The 20,952-nt window shown below is 41.6% G+C and overlaps 1 protein-coding gene and 1 pseudogene across 1 annotated transcript in view; one reads left to right on the top strand and one right to left on the bottom strand.

The window, feature by feature from the left end:
* PCNT (pericentrin) overlaps positions 1-20,952 on the bottom strand; it is a 211,165-nt gene that overhangs the window by 164,917 nt on the left and 25,296 nt on the right. Inside the window, exons 3-4 of the mRNA XM_077119263.1 lie at positions 16,902-17,039; positions 16,301-16,556 (exon numbers count right to left, since the gene is read on the bottom strand). Coding sequence (XP_076975378.1) covers positions 16,301-16,556; positions 16,902-17,039 — 394 coding nt within the window. The remainder of the gene's footprint in view (positions 1-16,300; positions 16,557-16,901; positions 17,040-20,952) is intronic.
* LOC143648880 (dixin pseudogene) lies at positions 7,925-8,803 on the top strand (annotated as a pseudogene).

Here is a 20,952-nt window from a genome sequence, read left to right as displayed (position 1 = left end):
CATGACCAAGTAGGACTCATCCTAGCTGTGCAAGGATGCTTCAACATAAGAAAATCAATTAATATAATACATCATATCAACAAATCAAAGCAGAAACAACATGACCCTCTCAATTGATGCAGAATAGGCATTTGACAAAATACAACATCGTTTCTTGTCAAAAACACTTCAAAGGATAGAAACAGAAGGGAACTTCCTCATCATGGTAAAGGGAATATGTGGAAAACCCAGAGCTAACATCATCTTCAATGGGGAAAACCTGAAAACTTTCCCCCTAAGATCAGGAACAAGACAAGGATATCCACTGTCACCATTGTTATTCAACATTGTATTGGAAGTTCTAGCCAGAGCAATTAGACAAGAAAAAGAAACACAAGGCATCAAAATTGGAAAGGAAGAAGTAAAACTCTCACTGTTTGTAGATGACATGATATTATGTATCGAAAACCCTGAAAAATCCACAGCAAAACTACCAGAGCTGATAAATGAGTACAGCAAAGTGGCAGGTTACAAGGTCAACACTCAAAAATCCGTAGTGTTTCTATACGCTAGTAATGAACAATCTGAGGGGGAAATCAAGGGGAAAAATTCATTTATAATTGCAACCAAAAGAATAAAATATTTAGGAATAAATTTAAGGATACAAAACACCTATACAAAGAGAACTATAAGAAATTGCTAAAAGAAATCACAGAAGACCTAACTAAATGAAAGGGCATACCGTGTTAATGAATTGGAAGACTAAATATAGTTAAGATGTCAATTCTACCTATACTGATTTATAGATTCAATGCAATACCAATTAAAATTCCAAAAACTTACTTTTCAGAACAGAAAAACCAATAACCAAATTTATCTGGAAGGGCAGGATGCCCCATATAGCAAAAAATATCCTGAGAAAGAAAAATGAAGTTGGAGGTCTCACACTACCTGACTTTAAGGCATATTATGAAGCTACAGTGGTCAAAACAGCATGGTACTGGCATAAGGATGGATATACTGACCAACGTAATTGAATACAGTGTTCAATTACAGACCCTCTCATCTATGGACAACTGATCTTTGATAAGGCAGTCAAGCCAACTCACCTGGGACAGAGCAGTCTCTTCAATAAATGGTGCCTGGAGAACTGGATATTCACATGCAAAAGAACAAAAGAGGATCCATATCTCACAACCTATATAAAAATTAACTCAAAATGGATCAGAGACCTAAACATTAGAACTAAGACCATAAAACTTTTAGAAGAAAATATAGGGAAATATCTTATAAATCTTATAATAGGAGGCAGTTTCCTAGATCTTACACCCAAAGCAAGGGCACTGAAGAAAGAACTGGATAAATGGGAACTCCTCAAAATTAAACACTTTTGTGTATCAATGAACTTTGTCATGAAAGTAAAAAGACAGCCTACACAATGGGAGATATTTGGAAACGATATATTAGATAAGGGTCTAGTATCCAGAATATACAGATTGTTCAAATCAATAACAAAAAGAAAAACAACCCAATTACGAAATGGGCAAAACACATGAACAAATACTTCTCAGAAGAGGAAATACAAATGGCTAAAAGACACATCAAAAGATGCTCAACTTCCCTGGCTATTAGAGAAATGCAAATCAAAACCACAATGAGGTATCATCTCACATCCACAAAAATGGCTATTATCAAGAAAACAGAAAAATGACAAGTGCTGGAGAGAATGTGGAGAAAGAGGCACACTTATCCACTGTTGGTGGTAATGTCAAATGGTACAATCACTCTGGAAGGCAGTTTGGCAGTTCCTCAGGAAGCTAAATATAGAATTGCCATATGATCCAGCAATACCCTTGCAAGGTATCTATTCATGAGGGCAAGGACACAAATGGACATTTGCACACCAATGTTTATAGCAGCATCATTTACAATTGCCAAGAGATGGAAACAGACCAATTGCCCATCAACAGATGAGGGCTAAATAAGTTGTGGTTTATACATACAATGGAATACTATACAGTTGTAAGACAGAATAAAGTCATAAAGCATATAACAGCATGGATGGACCTTAAGGACATTATGCGGTGTGAGACTAGCCAGAAACAAAAAGACAAATACTGTATGGTCTCACTGATATGAACTAACATTAATGAATGACCTTGGAGAATTTCAGTTAAGAACAGAGGCCATACTTAAAATTAGGCCTAAGAGTCACCCCCAGAGAACTTTTGTTGCTCAGATGTGGCCTCTCTCTCTCAGACAACATGACAAGCAAACTCACTGCCCTTCCCCTGTGTGTGTGGGACATGACTGCCAGGGGTATAAACCTCCCTGGCAATGTGGAACAGAAATCCTAGAAGGAGCTGGGACTTAGCATTAAGGGATTGAGAAAACCTTCTCGACCAAAAGGGGGAAGAGAAAAATGAGACAAAATAAAGTGTCAATGGCTGAGAGATTTCAGAGTCAAGAGGTTATCTTGGAGGTTATTCTTAAGCATTATACAGATATCCCCTTTTCAGTTTAAGGTGTAATAGAGAGGCTAGAGGGAAGTACCTGAAACTGTAGAGCTGTGTTCCATTAGCCATGTTTCTTGAAGATGAATGTATAATGATACAGCTTTCACAATGTGACTGTGTGACTGATGCTGCTTTTATCAATGATGTAGACAGAAAAATAAAACATACAAACAAATAATAGGGAGAACAAATGTCAAAATCAATTTAGTAGTTTGAAATGCCAATGATCAAGAGTGAGAGGAGCAAGGGATACGGTATATATGAAGTTTCTTTTGTTTTCTTTTTATTTCTTTTTCTGAATTGATGCAAATGTTCTAAGAAATTATCATGATGATGAATATACAACTATGTGATAAAAAAGAATGTTCATGCTATATGTTGATTGGTTTTATTAATAAAAATTAAAATACATAAAAATTAAAGAACAAATAAATAAGAGGGGGGACAAATGTTAAAATAAATTGAGTGGACTGCAATACTAGTCATCAATGAAAGGGTGTGGTAAGGGGTACAGAAAAAACACAGGAAACAAAGGCTAAAATATATTGGGTAGATAAAAGTATTAGCAGTCAATGAGAGGGAGGGGTATGGGGTACAGTATGTATGAGTTTTTTTCTTTATATTTCTCCTTCTGAAGCGATGCAAATGTTCTAAGAAATGATGATGGTGATGAATATTAAAAAAATGATGGAGAGTTTAAAATATTCATAGATAAACAAAGATTGAGAGAGTTCGTTAACAAGAGTCCTGCCCCTACAAGAAATACTAAAGAGAGTTCTGCAGGCTGAAAAGAAGAAACAGGAGACAGAGAGGCTTGGAGGCGAGTGTAGAAATGAATATTATTAATAAACTAACTTATTAACTAATAGGATAAAAAGAGAAACCATTACAGATCTGACAAATAAAAACCAAAGGATAAAATGGTTGGGAACGGTAGACTTCCGGAGAAGATGGCGGCTTAGTAAGACGCGCGGGTCTTAGTTCCTCCTCCACAAAAGCAACTAAAGAAACAGAAACAATACGAAACAGCTCCCGGAGTCACGACAGAGACCAAAAAAGACAGCGTACCCCATTCTGGAACGGCTGAACGGGTAGGGAGAATCCACTGCGGTGAGATACCCGAGGGGTGCACGTTTTCCCAGCTGGGGTGGCTGGCGACTGGGGTCCCCTCCACGCACGTGGCTCCCCGGTCTGACTGGGAACATTGGATAGCGGGGCCCTCCCATCACGCTTGGCGTCTCGGGCCAGCTGGGCAATTTGGACCGGCACTCCCCCAAGCCACGGCCAGCGACCCCCGCCTCCACGCGCGGTTTCCCGGGCCGACTGCCCTGCAGACAAACGACCGCCACGAGCGCCACCTACTGGGCAGGAAAAGAAAAACAGAGCCCAGAGATTCCACAGAAAAACCTTTCAACCAGCTGGGTCCCACACCCAGGGAAATCTGATCAAATGCCCAGACACCAGCAGAAAATAATGGATGACACTCGGAAAATTGAAGATATGGCCCAATCAAAGGAACAAACCAATAGTTCAAATGAGATACAGGAGCTGAGACAACTAATGCTGAATATACAAACAGAAATGGAAAAACTCTTCAAAAACCAAATCAATAAATTGAGGGAGGACATGAAGAAGATATGGGCTGAACAAAAAGAAGAAATAGAAAATCTGAAAAAACAAATCACAGAACTTGTGGGAGTGAAGGACAAAGAAGAAAAAATGGAAAAAACAATGGATACCTACAATGGTAGATCTAAAGAGACAGAAGCTACAATTAGTGAACTGGAGGATGGAACAACTGAATTCCAAAAAGAAACAGAAACTATAGGGAAAAGAATGGAAAAACTTGAGCAGGGAATCAGGGAACTGAATGACAATATGAAGCGCACAAATATACGTGTTGTGGGTGTCCCAGAAGGAGAAGAGAAGGGAAAAGGAGGAGAAAAACTAATGGAAGAAATTATCACTGAAAATTTCCCAACTCTTATGAAAGACCTAAATATACAGATCCAAGAAGTGCAGCGCACCCCAAAGAGAATAGACCCAAATAGGCGTTCTCCAAGACATTTACTAGTTAGAATGTCAGAGGTCAAAGAGAAAGAGAGGATCTTGAAAGCAGCAAGAGAAAAACAATCTGTCACATACAAGGGAAACCCAATAAGACTATGTGTAGATTTCTCAGCAGAAACCATGGAAGCTAGAAGACAGTGGGTTGATATATTTAAATCACTAAAAGAGAAAAACTGCCAACCAAGACTCCTATATCCAGCAAAATTGTCCTTCAAAAATGAAGGAGAAATTAAAACATTTATAGACAAAAAGTCACTGAGAGAATTTGTGACCAAGAGACCAGCTCTGCAAGAAATACTAAAGGGAGCACTAGAGTCAGATACGAAAAGACAGAAGAGAGAGGTATGGAGTAAAGTGTAGAAAGAAGGAAAATCAGATATGATATACATAATACAAAAGCCAAAATGGTAGAGGAAAATATTATCCAAACAGTAATAACACTAAAAGTTAATGGACTGAATTTCCCAATCAAAAGACATAGAATGGCAGAATGGATTACGACCCAGCAATACCACTGCTAGGGATCTACTCAAAGGACTTAAGGGCAAAGACACAGACGGATGTGAACAGACATTCGAGAATAAATTTGGAATATGTCCTTGATAACAGAGACCAGCAGGAGGTAGAAACAGGGTAAGATAATGGCCAATTGGAGTTGAAGGGATACAGACGGTGTAACAGGACTAGATACAAAAACTCAAAAATGGACAGCACAATAATACCTAATCGTAAAGTAATCATGTTAAAACACTGAATGAAGCTGCATCTGAGCTATAGGTTTTTGTTTTGTTTTGTTTTGTTTTGATTTTACTATTATTACTTTTATTTTTTTCTCTATATTAACATTCTATATCTTTTTCGGTTATGTTGCTAGTTCTTCTAAACCAATGCAAATGTACTAAGAAATGATGATCATGCATCTATGTGATGATGTTAAGAATTAATGATTGCATATGTAGAATGGTATGATCTCTAAATGTTGGGTTAATTTCTTTTTTTCCGTTAATTAAAAAAAAAAAAAAAAAAGAGAAGGGGTAATTGGAGCTGAATGGATATAGACTGTACAACGGGACTGGATATAAAAACTCAGAAATGGACAGCACAATACTACCCAATTGTAATGCAATTATGTTAAAACACTGAATGAAGCTGCATGTGAGGTATAGGTTTTTTTGTTTTTGTTTTTGTTTTTTTTTTTTCTTTCTATTATTGTTTTAATTCTTATTCTGTTGTCTTTTTATTTCTTTTTCTAAATCGATGCAAATGTACTAAGAAATGATGAATATGCAACTATGTGATGTTATTAAGAATTACTGATTGTACATGTAGATTGGAATGATTTCTAATTGTTCTGTTAATTCTTTTTTTAATTAATAAAAAAAAAAAAATGGTTGGGAACTATTTTTACAGTAATAATACTGAATGTTAATGGATTAAACTCCCTGATGAAATGATTAGGAGATTGGATTAGAAAATATAATCTGTCTATATGCTGTCTACAAGGACTCACCTTAGACCCAAGGATAGAAATAAGCTGAAAGTGAAAGGCTGGAAAAAGCTACTCTGTGCAAAAACTAACCAAAAAAGCGCAGGGATAACTGTATTCATATCAGATAAAATAAATTTTAAATGCAAAACTATTAGAAGATCTCTAAAGAGAGGGACAGAAAGATCAAAGGTGATGCTGGAGTTATAGAGAGAAGATAGGATTTAACAAATGAATACGAATGCTGAATCACTAAATTGATATTTCTTTTAGTCTCCAGTATTTCAGAGCAGCCAGAAGTAAAAATGTAAAATTGTGAAACTGCAATCCATGTCAAACTCTGAAATACGTTCTACAACTAATTGTGGTGCTGTGCTTTGAAATTTATAGCTTTTTTGTATATATGTTATTTTTCACAAAAAAAAGAAGGAAAAAAATTGATTGTCATGATAAAGAAATATTTAAGTCCTCTAGCCTCCTATATTGTAGAGCAGCTAGAAGTAAAAATACGAGAGTATCATATGGTAACCCATGACAAACTCTGAGATCTGCCCTGTAACTCCCGTTGAAGAGTGCTTTAAAAGCTATTGTTCTTTAATTTCTTTGCTTTGTACACTGTTATACTACACAATAAAAAAAAGCTAAAAAAAAAAAAAAGTATTATGTACCCGAGAAAAAAAATAAACAAGTAATAGGGGAAACAAAGGTTAAAAGAAGAAATTGAAATACTAGTGGTCAATGAGCAGGAGGGGTAAGGACATGCAGGAGTTTTTTCTTCTTTTTTATTTTTTTTTCTGGAGTAAAGCAAATGTTCTAAAAAATGATCATGGTGATGAATACACAACTATGTGATGAGATTGTGAGCCACTGATTGTACACCATGTATGGAATGTTTGTACGTTAAAAATGTTTGCATGTTTCTATGTAAGTTTCATCAATAAAAATATTAAAAACAAAAAAAAGCTATTAAAAGAGACAAAGGACATCATATATTAATAAAATACGTGCCGTTCAAGAAGAAATAATGATTGTAAATATCTATACACCTAACCAAGGTGCCCCAAAATACATGAGGCAAACACTAACAAACTGAAGGGAGGAACAGATGATACTACCATAATAATGGGAGACTTCAACACACCACTCTCATCAAACAGATAGAATATCTAGACAGAGGATCAATAAGCAAATAGAACCTAAATAATGTGAGAGATGATCTAGACCTAACAGACATATATAGAACACTGTACCCCAAACAGCAGGACATATATTTGTCTCAAGTACTCACGGATCATTCTCCAGGATAGGCCACATGTTGGGGAACAAAACAGGTCTTAAGGAATTTACAACAACTGAAATTAATCAAAGCACTTTCTCTGATTATAAGGGAATGAAGCCGGAAATCAATAATAAACGGAGAACTGGGAAATTCCTAAATATGTGGGGGTTAAACAACACAATCTTAAACAATCAGTGGGTCAAAGAAGAAATTGCAAAGGAAATCAGTAAATATCTTAAGACAAACGAAAACAAGACCACAATGTATAAAAACTTAAGGGATCCAGGGCAGGCCACAGTGGCTCAGTGGCAGAGTTCTTGTCTGCCATGCCAGAGACCCACATTCAAATCCTGGTGCCTGCTCACGCTGGGGAAAAAAAAAAAAACTTAAGGGCTCCAGGAGATTGGAAGGAGGTTACTGCCCACTGCCACCCGCTATTCTTCAACAAGGTCAACAGCATTAACCTGTCAATGGTAAACATCCCTGCTGAAGGAAAGCAATAATGTCCGCTTTTTTTTTTTTTCCACTTCATCCAGGGAAGCAGGTTTCCTGAAGCTGGAGCCAGGTGGGGGACATGGGAGGGATGCAAGTCAAATGCCTGACTTCACCCAGACAATCCACAGTTCAAAGAGTGGGTCCACTATAAACCAGGCAAAGGAGAAGGCGCAGCATGTGCTAATTCCCCTGATGAACAGAACACAGGAGACACGTTCTCCATTATCTCGACACTGGCAACAAGGGAGCCCAGGAACCTATCCAGTGACCTCATGGGAAGAACGGCCGTCAGGACAAGAACATTTAGAAAAAGAAATGGAGGAAGCAATGAAAATGGTGTCAGGACTCTGGGCCTTACTGCTTAATGGATCCTTGCCCAAGGAAGAACAGGAGGGCCCCTGGCTCGCTGTGAATCCACAGGCAATCAATCCCAAGGAGCAACTGGTGATGATCCAAAGTGGCCTGGATCAGAGCACGAGGAGAACTGGGATGTAAAGAAGGAGCTGCTGAGATGTCAAGGAGAAGCCAGAAGCTTACAGTGGATAAAGGGTGCTTTGCAGCAGAGGTTGACTCAGCAGGACAAATCTATTCTTCAGCTCAAACAAGAACTACTGAGACCAATATGGACCACCAGCACATGCACGGGCAGAGGAAGCCACGAGAGAGGAAACGGCTGTTCAGAGAACATAAAACAGAGCTGACGGACAGCCTCCTTCAGCTCCACCAGGCCAACCTGGAAGAAGCACTGCAGAAACTCTCTGAGGTGAGTTACCAGCAGGAAGATCCGGAGCAAAGCTGGAACACAAAGAGAAGCAGATGAGGTGACCAACCGCAACAGTCACCGCCTTCACAGCAATGGTTACCTCTCACAAAGGAGGTAAAGGAGCTGCTTCACTCACTCCAAGGGCCCGGTACCCTGCAGCCTATGTGCAGCTGCTTCAGCCTCCACGGCCCTCAGCACCAGCATCAACAGCCTGAAGTGGGCCCCTCCAGCTTCGAGGCACACCTGCACACCATGGAGACCCAGAAGATACAGGAAAGAAGGGTTCAGGGCAAACCCCAGAACTCAAGCAAGGGGTCCTGGCCCCTGATTCAAAGCTGCAGCACTCGCAGAGCTCTGCGACTGTCCCAGGCCCTGCACTCGAGTGCTCTGTGTCACTGACCATCGCTCCTCCCCCAAGGGGAGTATACCCAAGACAATGGGGAAGGCGGCACTGAAAGGTGGAAAGCAGCTGTTGACTGGGAAGGGGCTTTCTCCACACGCTGGGTTCAGAGTTTGACCATGTTGAAGAGGAAGTTTTCCATGATGACGACCCCATCCCTGGACGGGGAGGGAAAACTGCAGCCTGGGTGGAGGAAGACCGCAGGGAATGCTGCTGACCATCAGTGGGGACTTGTGGGACCTGGTCACTCCCTGGCTGCTTCACTCAGGAGAGAGGACTAAAACCAGCACACACTGAGGGGTTTCTGGGTCCTGCTGCCAAAACAGATGCTTCTCCAACTGTGTGCCTGCCATAACTGGTACTTCAAATCCAGGTCCTGGTGGACACTCAGGGGTCATCTGGAATTCCTTGTCCGTGGATGCAGTGTTTTGTTTGACTCTAAGGATAACAAACCGAAGGACTAAACACTGGGAATGGACGCTCTGCCCTGTAGGGGCATGGCTGCTATTTTCTGGAACCTGGGAACTGGATACATCACTCCAATAACAATACAGTATTATTTTAACTGGCCCCAACCATTGTAGCAGAGTCCCAGAACTTGTAAATCATAGGCAGGAAAAAGGAACCAGCTTTTCTGCTTCCTCACAGCTACTGCAAACCAATAACAACTCATGAGGCAGATGAAAGTGTGTCCTTCAGTAAGCTTTTAGACCGAACATGGATGATGTTGAATTATTGATTGGATGGGAAAAGAACTGCCCATATTGTGCTACACTCTTCTCAAAACCATAATAAATAAGATCTTGAACTGACTCTTGCATCTTAACTGGTTCTACAACTTGTCCTTTAACCCAGCCAGGGCATGTCTCATGTACTGCTAGCTTTCTCTAGGGACTCATTAACATTAGAGACACTTTTTTTCTTCCAGCTGATGAACTTAGTGTTTGAAAGTAATAAGGAGTGAAAACTGCCTTAAAAAATCCAGGCAGGTATAGAAAGGTGTTGCTCCCATTTCTTCTTGACTTTCTCTCATGACTTTGTTTAGCCATCAAGCCCATGGAATCTTCTCTGCAGTCCAGAGGGACAGACGATTAATTTCAGTATTTCTCTGTGATCTGTGAGTACTGAACATGAACTACTGTCTGCCCCTTCTCACTGTGAGATCAAAAGCTATAAGCTATTATATATTTAGTCTCGGCTGATCTTCTAGGGCACACTATAAACCACAGGGCAAGAAGCACAAGACGTCAATGGCAGATTGATTCTGGGCAAAAAAAAAAAAAAAAAAAAAAAAAGAATCTTTTCTCACATGCAACACTGTTAAGGGTAGAAACTAAAATTAAAGAGTTAAATTTGCAGAGATTATTTAATATGCTGGGTTTTCACACCTATCCAGAAAGCACCATCAACTACCCAGTCATTACTGTTTATATATTCCCCAAAGCAGTCTGCCCATGACCAGCCAGAGGAGTGAGACAGAGCAGTTCTGGGTTCTTGACCTATCTCCAGTTCACCTCCCCTTTCAGCCACATCAACACTGAGATGACAACTGGTTGTTTTATACCCAATGGGGTTGTTTATGCCCATTTTAGTTGTGGAGGTCGCTGTGTGGAACCCACCTGATTGTTCCTACAGCTTACAGGGCCAAACTCTGCCGCTGTATTTCCAACGCAATGTATCTTGAATATCTGTCTATTAAATCGTTTTTCCTTTGTCATTTTCTTTCAGCTAAGTCTTACCACTATGTGGAACTTTTCAGAGAAGACTAAATCAGGGAAAATTTCCAAGGTCCTTATTTGTCTTCTGTCCCTGTGTCCTCTGGAAAAGGAGCTGCATGGCCTCAGTGCCCCCAAGGAAGCTGAAGTTCAGGCAGGGGCCAGAATGAGCTCCTTCTGTGTCCCTTACATGGTGCAGCCTGCGTGGGGTTAAGCACCCATCCAGCGGGACTTGGTTCTACTACCTGGCATACAATGTGTCAGTGATCCTTGCTCAAGTTCTAAAGTCCAGGAGCACTGCATGGGCTGCTTTCCTCCAAGGGCCTCCTGACTTCTCACAGCACTGTTACCACTGGCCCACGTGGGCACAGTCCACCCTGCCTCTGCTGAAGTGGCTGTGCATGGAGTTCACAAAATAATTTTCACAGCACCTCAGATTAAAAACTAAATGACCCTCTCATAAAAACTAGTTTAGGGCAGTGCAGTAGTGGCTCAGTGGCAGAGTTCTCTCGCCTGGTATGCTGGAGACCCGGGTTCAATTCCCAGTGCCTGCCCATGTGAAAAAAAAAAACCTAGGTTAGCAGGAGTTCAGTTCCTAAAAGATTTAATTTTAAAACTGAAGGCGACTCCTCTTGCTCAGCTCCCTGAATCACCACACTAGTCGTCCCTGACAGTATGAGCCTCAAGAACTGGGTTCAGTCACTTGGTTATGACAATCCCATTCACCTACCAACTTATCAGCTCTTTCTGACCAGGACAGATGTAAATTAGGGAAAATATCTTTACTCTCTACATCCAATTCAAGATAATTCGTTCGTAATTATTGTTATTTTCATTTTCTCCCATAAAATGAGCATAATGATTGCACAATCCCTCTACTGTCTTAATTTATGTAAGACATATAGCTTGCTTTAAATACATATATATGTGAAGTTATATTGTCTTAAAACATGGATGTTTGCAACCACAACTTTCTAAGAGATTATTACTCTGTATTCTCTCTGCCTTACAGTATGTTTTCATGAAGACTGCATTATAATAGGCTTTGGACTATGGAAGTAGTAGCCAGTTCTAACTGCCCGTATGTACCAGGGATTTGTGAACTAATTTAAAAAAAAAGAAATAAACTATGAATAAAATGGAGAGGAAAAAAAAAGGAGCAGGAAAATCATCACCGAATTACTAGCAAATTGAATCTAGCACATAAAAGGGATTATGCACCATGACCAAGTGGGATTTAGTCCAGGAATAAACAACCAAAAATCAATTAATGTAATAGAGCACATAAGCAGACGAAAAACAAAAATCACATGATTCTCTCAATAGATGCAAAAAAAAAAAACACGACAAAACCCAACACTTTTTCATGATAAAAACTTTCGACAAACTAATAAAGGGCATCAAAAAAAAAAAAAAACTACAGCTCACATGACCCTCAACGTGAAAGAATGAAAACTTTCCCCCTAAGATCAAGAACAAGACAAGGATGTAGAATTTTGCCACTTCTATTCAACACTGAACTGGAGGTTCTAGCCAAGCAATCGGGCAAGAAAGCAAGAGACAAGGCATCCAGATTGGAAAAAGGAATTTGTAAAATGATCGCGCTTTGCAGACACCATAAACTTGCATATAAAAACTGCCAAGGAATTCATTAATAGGATATGAGAACCAACAACAGTTCAACAAGGTTGAAAGATAAAGGACCAATAAACAAAACTTAATTTCCTTTTCAGATTGTTCACGGCAAGCTATAAAAATTCGGTGATCTGTGTATTGTCTGGCCATCACTCCAGTGTTCTCAGAAGGAGAACCTTCACCCAGGGTGTAGGGAGAGCATGGGCACTTGAGCAAGTGCTTGGAAACGGTGGGGGCCAGGGCTCCATCAGGCCCAGAGGCCAAACCACTGTTCTAGAGAGGACTCTCAGACCTCTACTTCTACTGGAGTACGCCCTGCAGCGGGCTCGAATTGCTTAGAACCCACGATTCCTGCTTCTTCTTCCACTTTCTCCCTATGGGATTGGGAATGTTTATCCTATGCCTGTCCCTCCAGTGAATACTGGAAGCAGGTAACTGCTCTCTGGGTCCCACAGGTCCACAGTCTGAGGAGAACTGTGCCCCAGGACAGGCCACACCCATAACTGACTTCAATAAGACTTTGTACTTAATAATTGTTTTTTAAATGACTTAAGGCTTTAAGGATACTGTTATAGAATGAACGTATTGTGCATGTAGAAAGAACACATCTTTTGGAGGTCCAGAGGGTGGAGGGTGCGGTCTGGAGCTGCAGGCAACCCTGAACAGCATCTTCTTACATGTAATCCATTCCCTTGGGTGTGGACCCATTGCGAGTAGGACCTTTAGATGAGGCTGCCTCAGTCATTCAGGATGGGGGGCTTAATTCTATTACTGGAGTCCTTTGTAAACAGAATGAACAGAGAGAGAAAGCAAGAGGAAGAGAAGGGAGAGACCAGAGGATGCTGCTATGTGCGGTGCCATGTGGCAGAGGAGCCTGTCTTCGGGAAGAAAGCATCGTCCTAATGATGCCCTAATTTGGACTATTTCTAACCTCACTGTTTAAGCCAACTCATAACACAAGATTTGCTTTAGCAGCACAGGAAACTAAAACAGAAGGGAATTTTCTCAGTATGATAAAGGCCATTTATAAAAATGCCAGCAATAGGTGCACAGGTGGTTCAGTGGTAGAATGCCCGCCTTAGATTCCCAGACCATGTACCCAAAAAAAAGAGCCACAGCTAACATCATGTTTGTAAGAATCAAACTTTTTTTTTCCATTCTACATATACAATCAGCAATTCACAACAGAATCAAGCTTTTTTGTTTAGCTTTCACAAAGATGATGCGCACATAGGAAAAGGGGAAGGCCTCTGATGCAAGCTGAGAACTGGTGCCAAATCCGTAAAGGCCAGGGTCATTACAAATAAAAACATAATCAGAGGAGGAGCCTTTGGTGGGAAGTTCAAATTAGTTAGATTTCCCAGATAGGCTGTAACCTTGGAGTATTCAATCAGCGGTGAAATGGGAGGGTCTGCGGGTAAGGCACAGGTATAACCTGCCTTGGCATTCTCCTGTTTGCCACCAAGGCCACCATTTTGTGTTCGGCTAGGCACCCGTTTTTGCAAGATTGTGAATAAATTATTTTCTCCTCCACAACTGGGTGAGCGTTTGTTCTCCTACAGGCAGGGTGTTCTTTCTAACAATATTCAATGGTAAAAGACTTACAGCCTTCCCCTTAAGATCAGAAACAAGAACAGGAGACCCACTTTCACCACTGCTATTAAATATTGCACCAAAAGAGAATTAGGCAAGAAAAAAAAAAGAATCCAAATTGGAAAGGAAGAAGTAAAACTATCTCTATTTGCAGATGACATGATCTTTATATATAGAAAATCCAAAGGAATCCACAAGAAAACTACTAGAGCTAATAAACAATTTCAGCAAACTGGCAGGTACAAGATCAACACTAATATCAATTGTGTTTCTATACACTTACTAACAATGAAGAATCCAAAAAGGAAATTAAGAAAACAGTTCCATTTATAATAGCATCAAAAAGAATAAATTATGTAGGAATAAATTTAACCAAAGATAAAAAAGGCATGAAATAAAATGAATACAATGAAAACTATAAAACACTAAAGATATTAAAGCACTAAATAAATGGCAAGACATCAGTGTTTATGGATTGGAAAACTAATATTGTTAAAATAGCGATAACATCCAAAGTGGTCTACAAGTTCAATGCAATCCCTATCGAAATTCCAGCAGCATTTTTTGCAAAAATAGAAAAATCTATTTTAAAATTCATAGGGAAATACAAGAGGGCATGAACAGCCAAACAATTAGAAAAAAAGAAGAACAAAGTTGGAGGACTCAAACTTCCCCATTTCAAATTATACCCCCAAAAGCTACAATAATCAAAACAATGAAGTCCTGAGATAAACACAGACATACAGACCAATGGAACAGAATTCAAAGTCCAGAAACAGACTCACACATCTATGGCCAACTGATTTTCAAAAACAGTGCTAAGGACGGACCACGGTGGCTCAGTGGCAGAATTCTCACCTGCTATGCTGGAGACCCAGATTCGATTTCCAGTCCCTGCCCTTGCAATCAACCAACCAATCAATCAATCAAAAAAAAAATGGTGCTAAATATATGCAATGGGGAGAGAACAGCCTCTTCAACAAATCAAGCTGGATAAACTGGATGTTCATAAGCAGAAAAGAAAGTGGACCCCTACCTCATAACATATACAAAAATTATAGGCAAAATAATTGTCTCGAGGAGCTAAATATATGAGCCAGAAGATAACATAGGGGCAAATCTTCATTACCTGAGAAAAAAAGATATCTCAATTTAAAAACGAATAGACATTTATTCAAAGAAGATATAACAGTGGCCAATAAGCACATGAAAAGATGCTCAGCATCATTAGTCATTAAGAAATGCAAATCAAAACTACAATGAGATACCACTTCATACCCACATGGCAGGCTATTAAAAAAAAACGGAAATCAACAAGGATTAGAGTTTGAGGAGAAAATTAGAATGGTCATGTATTATTGGTGGGAATGTAAAATAGTGCAACCACTCTGGAAAGTAATATAACAGTTCCTCAAAAAGTTAAACATAGGATTACCATATGACCTGGCAATGCCACTTCTAGATCTGTACCCTAAGAAAGTGAAATCAAGGTCTTAAAGAGAGACTTGCATACCAGTGTATACAGCAGCACTGCTCACAACAGCCAAAAGCACTTGGATTGGAAACAATCCAAGTGATCATCAACCAATGAATGCATACACAAAATGGGATACATACCCACAGTGGAGTATTTGGCCATAAGAAAGAATAAAGTTCTGAGACCTGCCACAACATGGAATAATCCTGAAAACATTATGCTCAGTGAAATAAGCCAGGCACACAAGGATAAATACCGTATGATGTCAATTATAACAGCTGTCTAGAAATAGCAAATTTGCAGAGACAGACAATATATTAGGGGTTCTCAAGGGAAGGGGGCAGTGGGTAGTGGGGGAGTGGGGGAGGCAGTGTGTTTGGTGAATATGGAGTATGTGTAAATAAAAATTTTTTAAAAATTTTAAATGCTAATGAAGAAGTCTTGCACACATGAACCAATCAGCTTCCAACGTATAGTCTCCAAAATTAACAAAAGACTTGGAGATCGTGATAGAGGTCAAGGTGGGCAGAAGGGCATGAGAAATACTGGTGTTTGAACCCAGGGCTCTGGAGTGAGCAGACCACTGAGATGCAATGCTGGGCAGCAGGAATGATAAGGGCCAGGTTCAGGGGTAAGCACCCTCGATCCAGGATGCAGAAACCCTCTGAAGTGGGCCTGGAACACCACAAGGCTCCCCACAGCCACTGCGGCTGCCTCTCCTAAGTCTAGACAACACTTTCCATAGGATAACCTACTTGATGGAATCAAATGGCTCCCAAAACAGAAACAGAAACGTTTTGTTCCCAAAACAAAGAGAAAATAAAAGTTCTTTAGGAAATGAGCATTTCTCATTGAGAAATGAGACTGAAACTGAGGACTCTCCAGGCAGTACCTGTTTCCTGCCCCCACTTGAGCACAATCTCCTCCTTCTCCTGGGCGTGCTGCTCCTTAAGCACCTCCAGCTCACACTGCTGCCTGCTCTGCAGGAGGGCCAGCTCCTGGGCACGCCGGCTGTTGAGCATCTCCCGCAGCTCTGTCAGCGCCGTCTCCTTCTCCTTCTGGAGGTTGGCCTGGGTCAGCTCCAGCTGAGCAGTGTGCATGTTGTTCAGACTCAGGCGAAGCGCTTCCAGCTCAAGGGAATGCGCCGCCTGCAGGAAGAGAGGCATGTCTGAGGAGGCCCTGGTGAGCTGCCACACAAGTCCTCATCCTGGGGCCGCATGTGACTCAGGGGTCTGCCTGTTGGGGGTGGAGTGGTTTACCTCCTTAGCCACACCCTGGCCTGCTCCTGACAAGACTCTCCACTTGCACACACACCCCATCTGCTTCAGGAAAATCACCCCATCTGGCACCCTTCCCGGTTCCCAAACACCTGCTGTGTCCCAAGGGCAGAGACCATGTCAGATGTAAAGCACAGAGCACACTCCGTGAATGCGTAAAAGAAAGTGAAGCACGGGAGGCACAGCAACACGCCTGGGTACAGACACTGCGGGCACCTGGGTCGGGGGCACCATCGGCTGCATGTCCACCTGGTGGGCTGTCGCCTGCTGCTCCCGGCCGCCCAGCTCTGCCTGCAGCCGCTCCACTTCATCTTGATGGCTGCTGCTCAGCTTAGCCATTTCAAGCTCATGTTCCTGGGAAAGAAAGGAAAGACATGACCCAGATAATCCATGTGAGAAGATACAGCCAACTAAAAATAATTGTGGAAAAACAGTCAACCTGGTTAAGGGGCTTAGTGTGAGGTTATAAACACCAGAAACAGAAGGCTGCAAATTCCACTTCCACCACTCAGTGCAATACTGGGCAAAGTGCTGAGCCTGTGCCCGCCACAGTAAACTGAGGAAAGCGACAGGGAGAGCACATAAAAATGCCTGGAAAAGGCTAAGCACCAACAGAAGGTAAATGGACCTGAAGGCACCAATTTTAAAGATCATTTTATAGCCACTGACTGAATCAGTAAAAGCAGAAAATAGTATTATCAATTTTCAATGTCACGGAGGTGGTGAAACAAATGTTCCCAAACATCGCCAATCCCAGAATAAGCTGGTACAACTCTCTCCATCAAGAGCTATTTTTATAACATATGTCAAGAGCTATGGAAAACGTTTCTCTTTCTTAGTATTTCCAACTCAGGGAATTTTTTCCGCAGCAATAATCCAGAGAAAAGCCACAGGCTGCATTCATGCTGACTTCCCACTGCCCGCTCTCAGCTTGAGCACGCAGCCCTGGACTCTGCAGGCCCTAGCCGGCCCTGTGGGGCCCACTGCAGCCATGCTACAGCCCTCTCCTCCCTGGAATCCCAGCCCTGTCCACTTGCCCAGGTGGTGTCTCGACAACAGGAGTGTCTCCAACTCAAATGGCCAAACTAAACTCGAGATTTTTCCTGCTCAAACATTCTCTATTCCGTGCCACCACAGAACCCACACCGTCCTCCTACGGCTGCCCCTCCTCACCCCACCCAGTCAATTCGGAGAAGCCCCACACTCGGGCTCCCTGGACAGCAAGTCCACCTCTCCTCCCAACGCAGTCGACCATCCTCCCAGCCTTCACGCTGCCTTCACAGATGTGGAGGCAATTTCCAGGAACACACTTAGCATTTCTAAGGCTCCATTCAACGTCCATGTTTCTACCAACAGTCTCTTCAAGGTAACCTAGGCTTTTTCTATCAAACACCTCAAAATCCTTCCAGCCTCCACCCATTACCCAATTCCAGAGCCACGTCCACATTTCTAGGTATTTGTTACAGTGGGACCCCACTTTCCACAACCAAAAACTGTCACACTTGCTGGAGCTGTTGGAACCAAGCTCTACCAACTGGGTGGCTTAACCCAGCAGTTAAGTCAGAGGCTGCAGGTTTGAAACGAGGTGCGAGCAGGCCATGCCCCACAGCCTGCAGCGCTCTGGCAGTGACCGGCTGGCAGAGCGCACCCTCAGTCACATGACGTCCTCACAGTTGCCTACTGCTCTGTCCAAACGTCTTCTTCCCATGAGGGCACCAGTCACGCTGTATTAGGACCCACCCTAAGCCAATTCACCTCACCTTTTCCTGTTTTTTTTTTGTTTTAATTTAACAATGATTTATTCTATATTTTAAATCTCACTGAATTCTCAAACAGTTTCAAACTTTTTCAACATGAAAGATCATTTAAAACTATCTCAGTGCTAGAAAGATGGATGGTAAAGATTGAGATGGTATAATCTAGGAATACCTAGAGTGTATAATAGTGAAATGTACAATGTACAAATTTTAAAAATGTTTTTGCATGAGGAAGAAGAAAGGAATGTCATTATTGCAAGGTGCTGAAAATAGATGATAATTAATACTTTAAAATGTCACCTTATGTGTGAGACTAAAGCAAAAAATATTTATTTGTTACAAAATTAAAAAAAAAAAAACTATCTCAGTGCTTTGCAATTTGTCCCAACAATTAAGAACACGACCCAATTCATATTGGTTTCTAGGATGAGAAGAAAGTAGGACTACAAAATTGTTACAACTCAAAAAGTTGCATAGGCTCAAAAGGACTTGGCCATTCACAAGGCTTCAAGTGCTGTTCTGGCCTTGTCTTTAATAGCATCTTCAAGGTCCTTATTTTCAAATAAGGTCCGATGCACAGGTGGGGTTAGGACGCAAACATGTCTTTGAGGAGACGTGAGTCAACCCACAACCAAAGGCTTTTTAACAAAACATTCTGAAATTACTCAATTCAATAGCGAACAGATTTTCTTCTAAATGCAAACAAAAATCAAATGAGGTGAAGAGAAGTAATCAACTGAACATTGATGGAATCCCACAGCTCCTGGCAGGACCTGGGGGCCAGAAGATGACCACACCCTCCCTGCCCCCATGGCTCACCTTGGGCACAGGCCCACGTGCAGCTCCACACTGGGATGTCCACACTCAAATGCGTGTGGAAATGAGGAGATGGGCCTAGAAACTATGCTGAGCAGGAAGGTTAATCATAAACAAGGGCAGCAAGAAAAGTGTCAAACTCCGACAGCTACCTTCAGATGCATGAAAGCGACAGGCCAAGGAGGGCATGGGAGGGAAGAGCCCAGATGTGCAGTTGGAAAGGATGATGGGCCCTAGAAGAGCCATGTTTTAATTCTGATCCATCTTGTGGAGGCTGCATTTCTCTTCATTCCTATTCGGCACCACAGGCTGGAGCGTGACTGGATTATCTCTGCGGGTCGTGCCTCCATGCATTCCAGGTGCGCCTTGATTAGTTTACTGGAATCCTTTAAGAAGGGACCATTTTAGAAACACTTCAGAGCCACAAGAATCACGAGAGCCCACACAGCCAGGGAACTTTGGAGATGACGAAGGAGAACATCCCCGGGGAGCTTCATGAAACAAGAAGCCCAGAGAGAAAGCGAGCAGACGTCATATGCCCTTCTAGCTGAGAAAGAAACCCTAAACTTCATCGGTCTTTTCTGAGTGACGACAACCTCTTGTGGGTGCCTTAATTTGGACATTTTCATAGACTTTTTTGCTTTAATTGGGACATTTTCATGGCCTTAGAAACTTGCAACTTAATAAATTTCCCTTCTCAAAGCTCTTCCGTGGTATACTGCATTCCAGCTGCTAGCAAACTAGCTACATGCACATGTGTGAAAGCGGTCATGTGGAAGAGGGCATGGGAGGAAAGAGCCCAGGTGAGAAGGGGGCAGTGCTGGGCTCAAGGCGGCAGGGTGGGAAGTCACTCTGTCTGCGGCAGTATCAGTAAGTGCAGGGAAGTGGCCTTTCTGCTGGACTGGAGAGTGAGCTCTGCCTCTCGGTCTCTAAAATGCTCTGAACCTGCTTTTCCACCCCAAGCAGGCTCTTTTCCTTCAACTTTCAAAACTGGAGCCCTTTAGAGACAGGCTCCTTGTCTCAGATTTAGAGTCTTACCATAAAAGTGAGAAACTGCTGACGAAGAACACGTGTTGGACAATAGTGCTGCGTGAGGAAAGCTGCATGGTGGCAGCACTCTCCTGCCTCCTCTTTCCTCTCTCCAGCTCCGGGAGCCGGACAGCAGTGCTTAGGGCCGAGTTCAGGCCATTCCACCTCTCCCTGGCTTCTGCTCAACTGCCTCCAGCCCCAACTCCACAACAGCAGCTCATTTTACCCGTCAGAGATCTTTGCTTTTACCATAAAGTCTTTGCCTCCATCTAGATACTTCTATGCAAATAATGTCTCCAATGTCATGTCTGCCCCTCTTCTTAATGAATGTTTCTCAGTGTGTTCTGGACATTACTCAATTTTAGTTCCTCAACAAATTCCAGTCTTTCATAACCATGTTCATTTCAAGCTTTTAACTATTTCATCTTCAATATTTTTCTTTTTAGATAAATTTCCCATCAATATACAGAAACAGTTTGGGTTTTTTTTTTTTTAGTTTTTTTTAAATAAATCATCTCGGACTTGAGCTTCAAGTTTTCCAAATGAATTTTTCCACCAGTGGTTTGATGACCCATAAACTGCACAATAAAGTTTGGCTTGTAATTTACAATGCAAATTGAGCTGACAATACCTATACTCACAAAAAGCCAGGTGAAGTCCAAAGA

Source organism: Tamandua tetradactyla, chromosome 10, assembly GCF_023851605.1.
Source record: "Tamandua tetradactyla isolate mTamTet1 chromosome 10, mTamTet1.pri, whole genome shotgun sequence".
Lineage (NCBI taxonomy): Eukaryota > Metazoa > Chordata > Mammalia > Pilosa > Myrmecophagidae > Tamandua > Tamandua tetradactyla.
The sequence above is the reverse complement of the archived record's forward strand: the minus strand, read 5'-3'. Positions and strand labels throughout refer to the sequence as shown.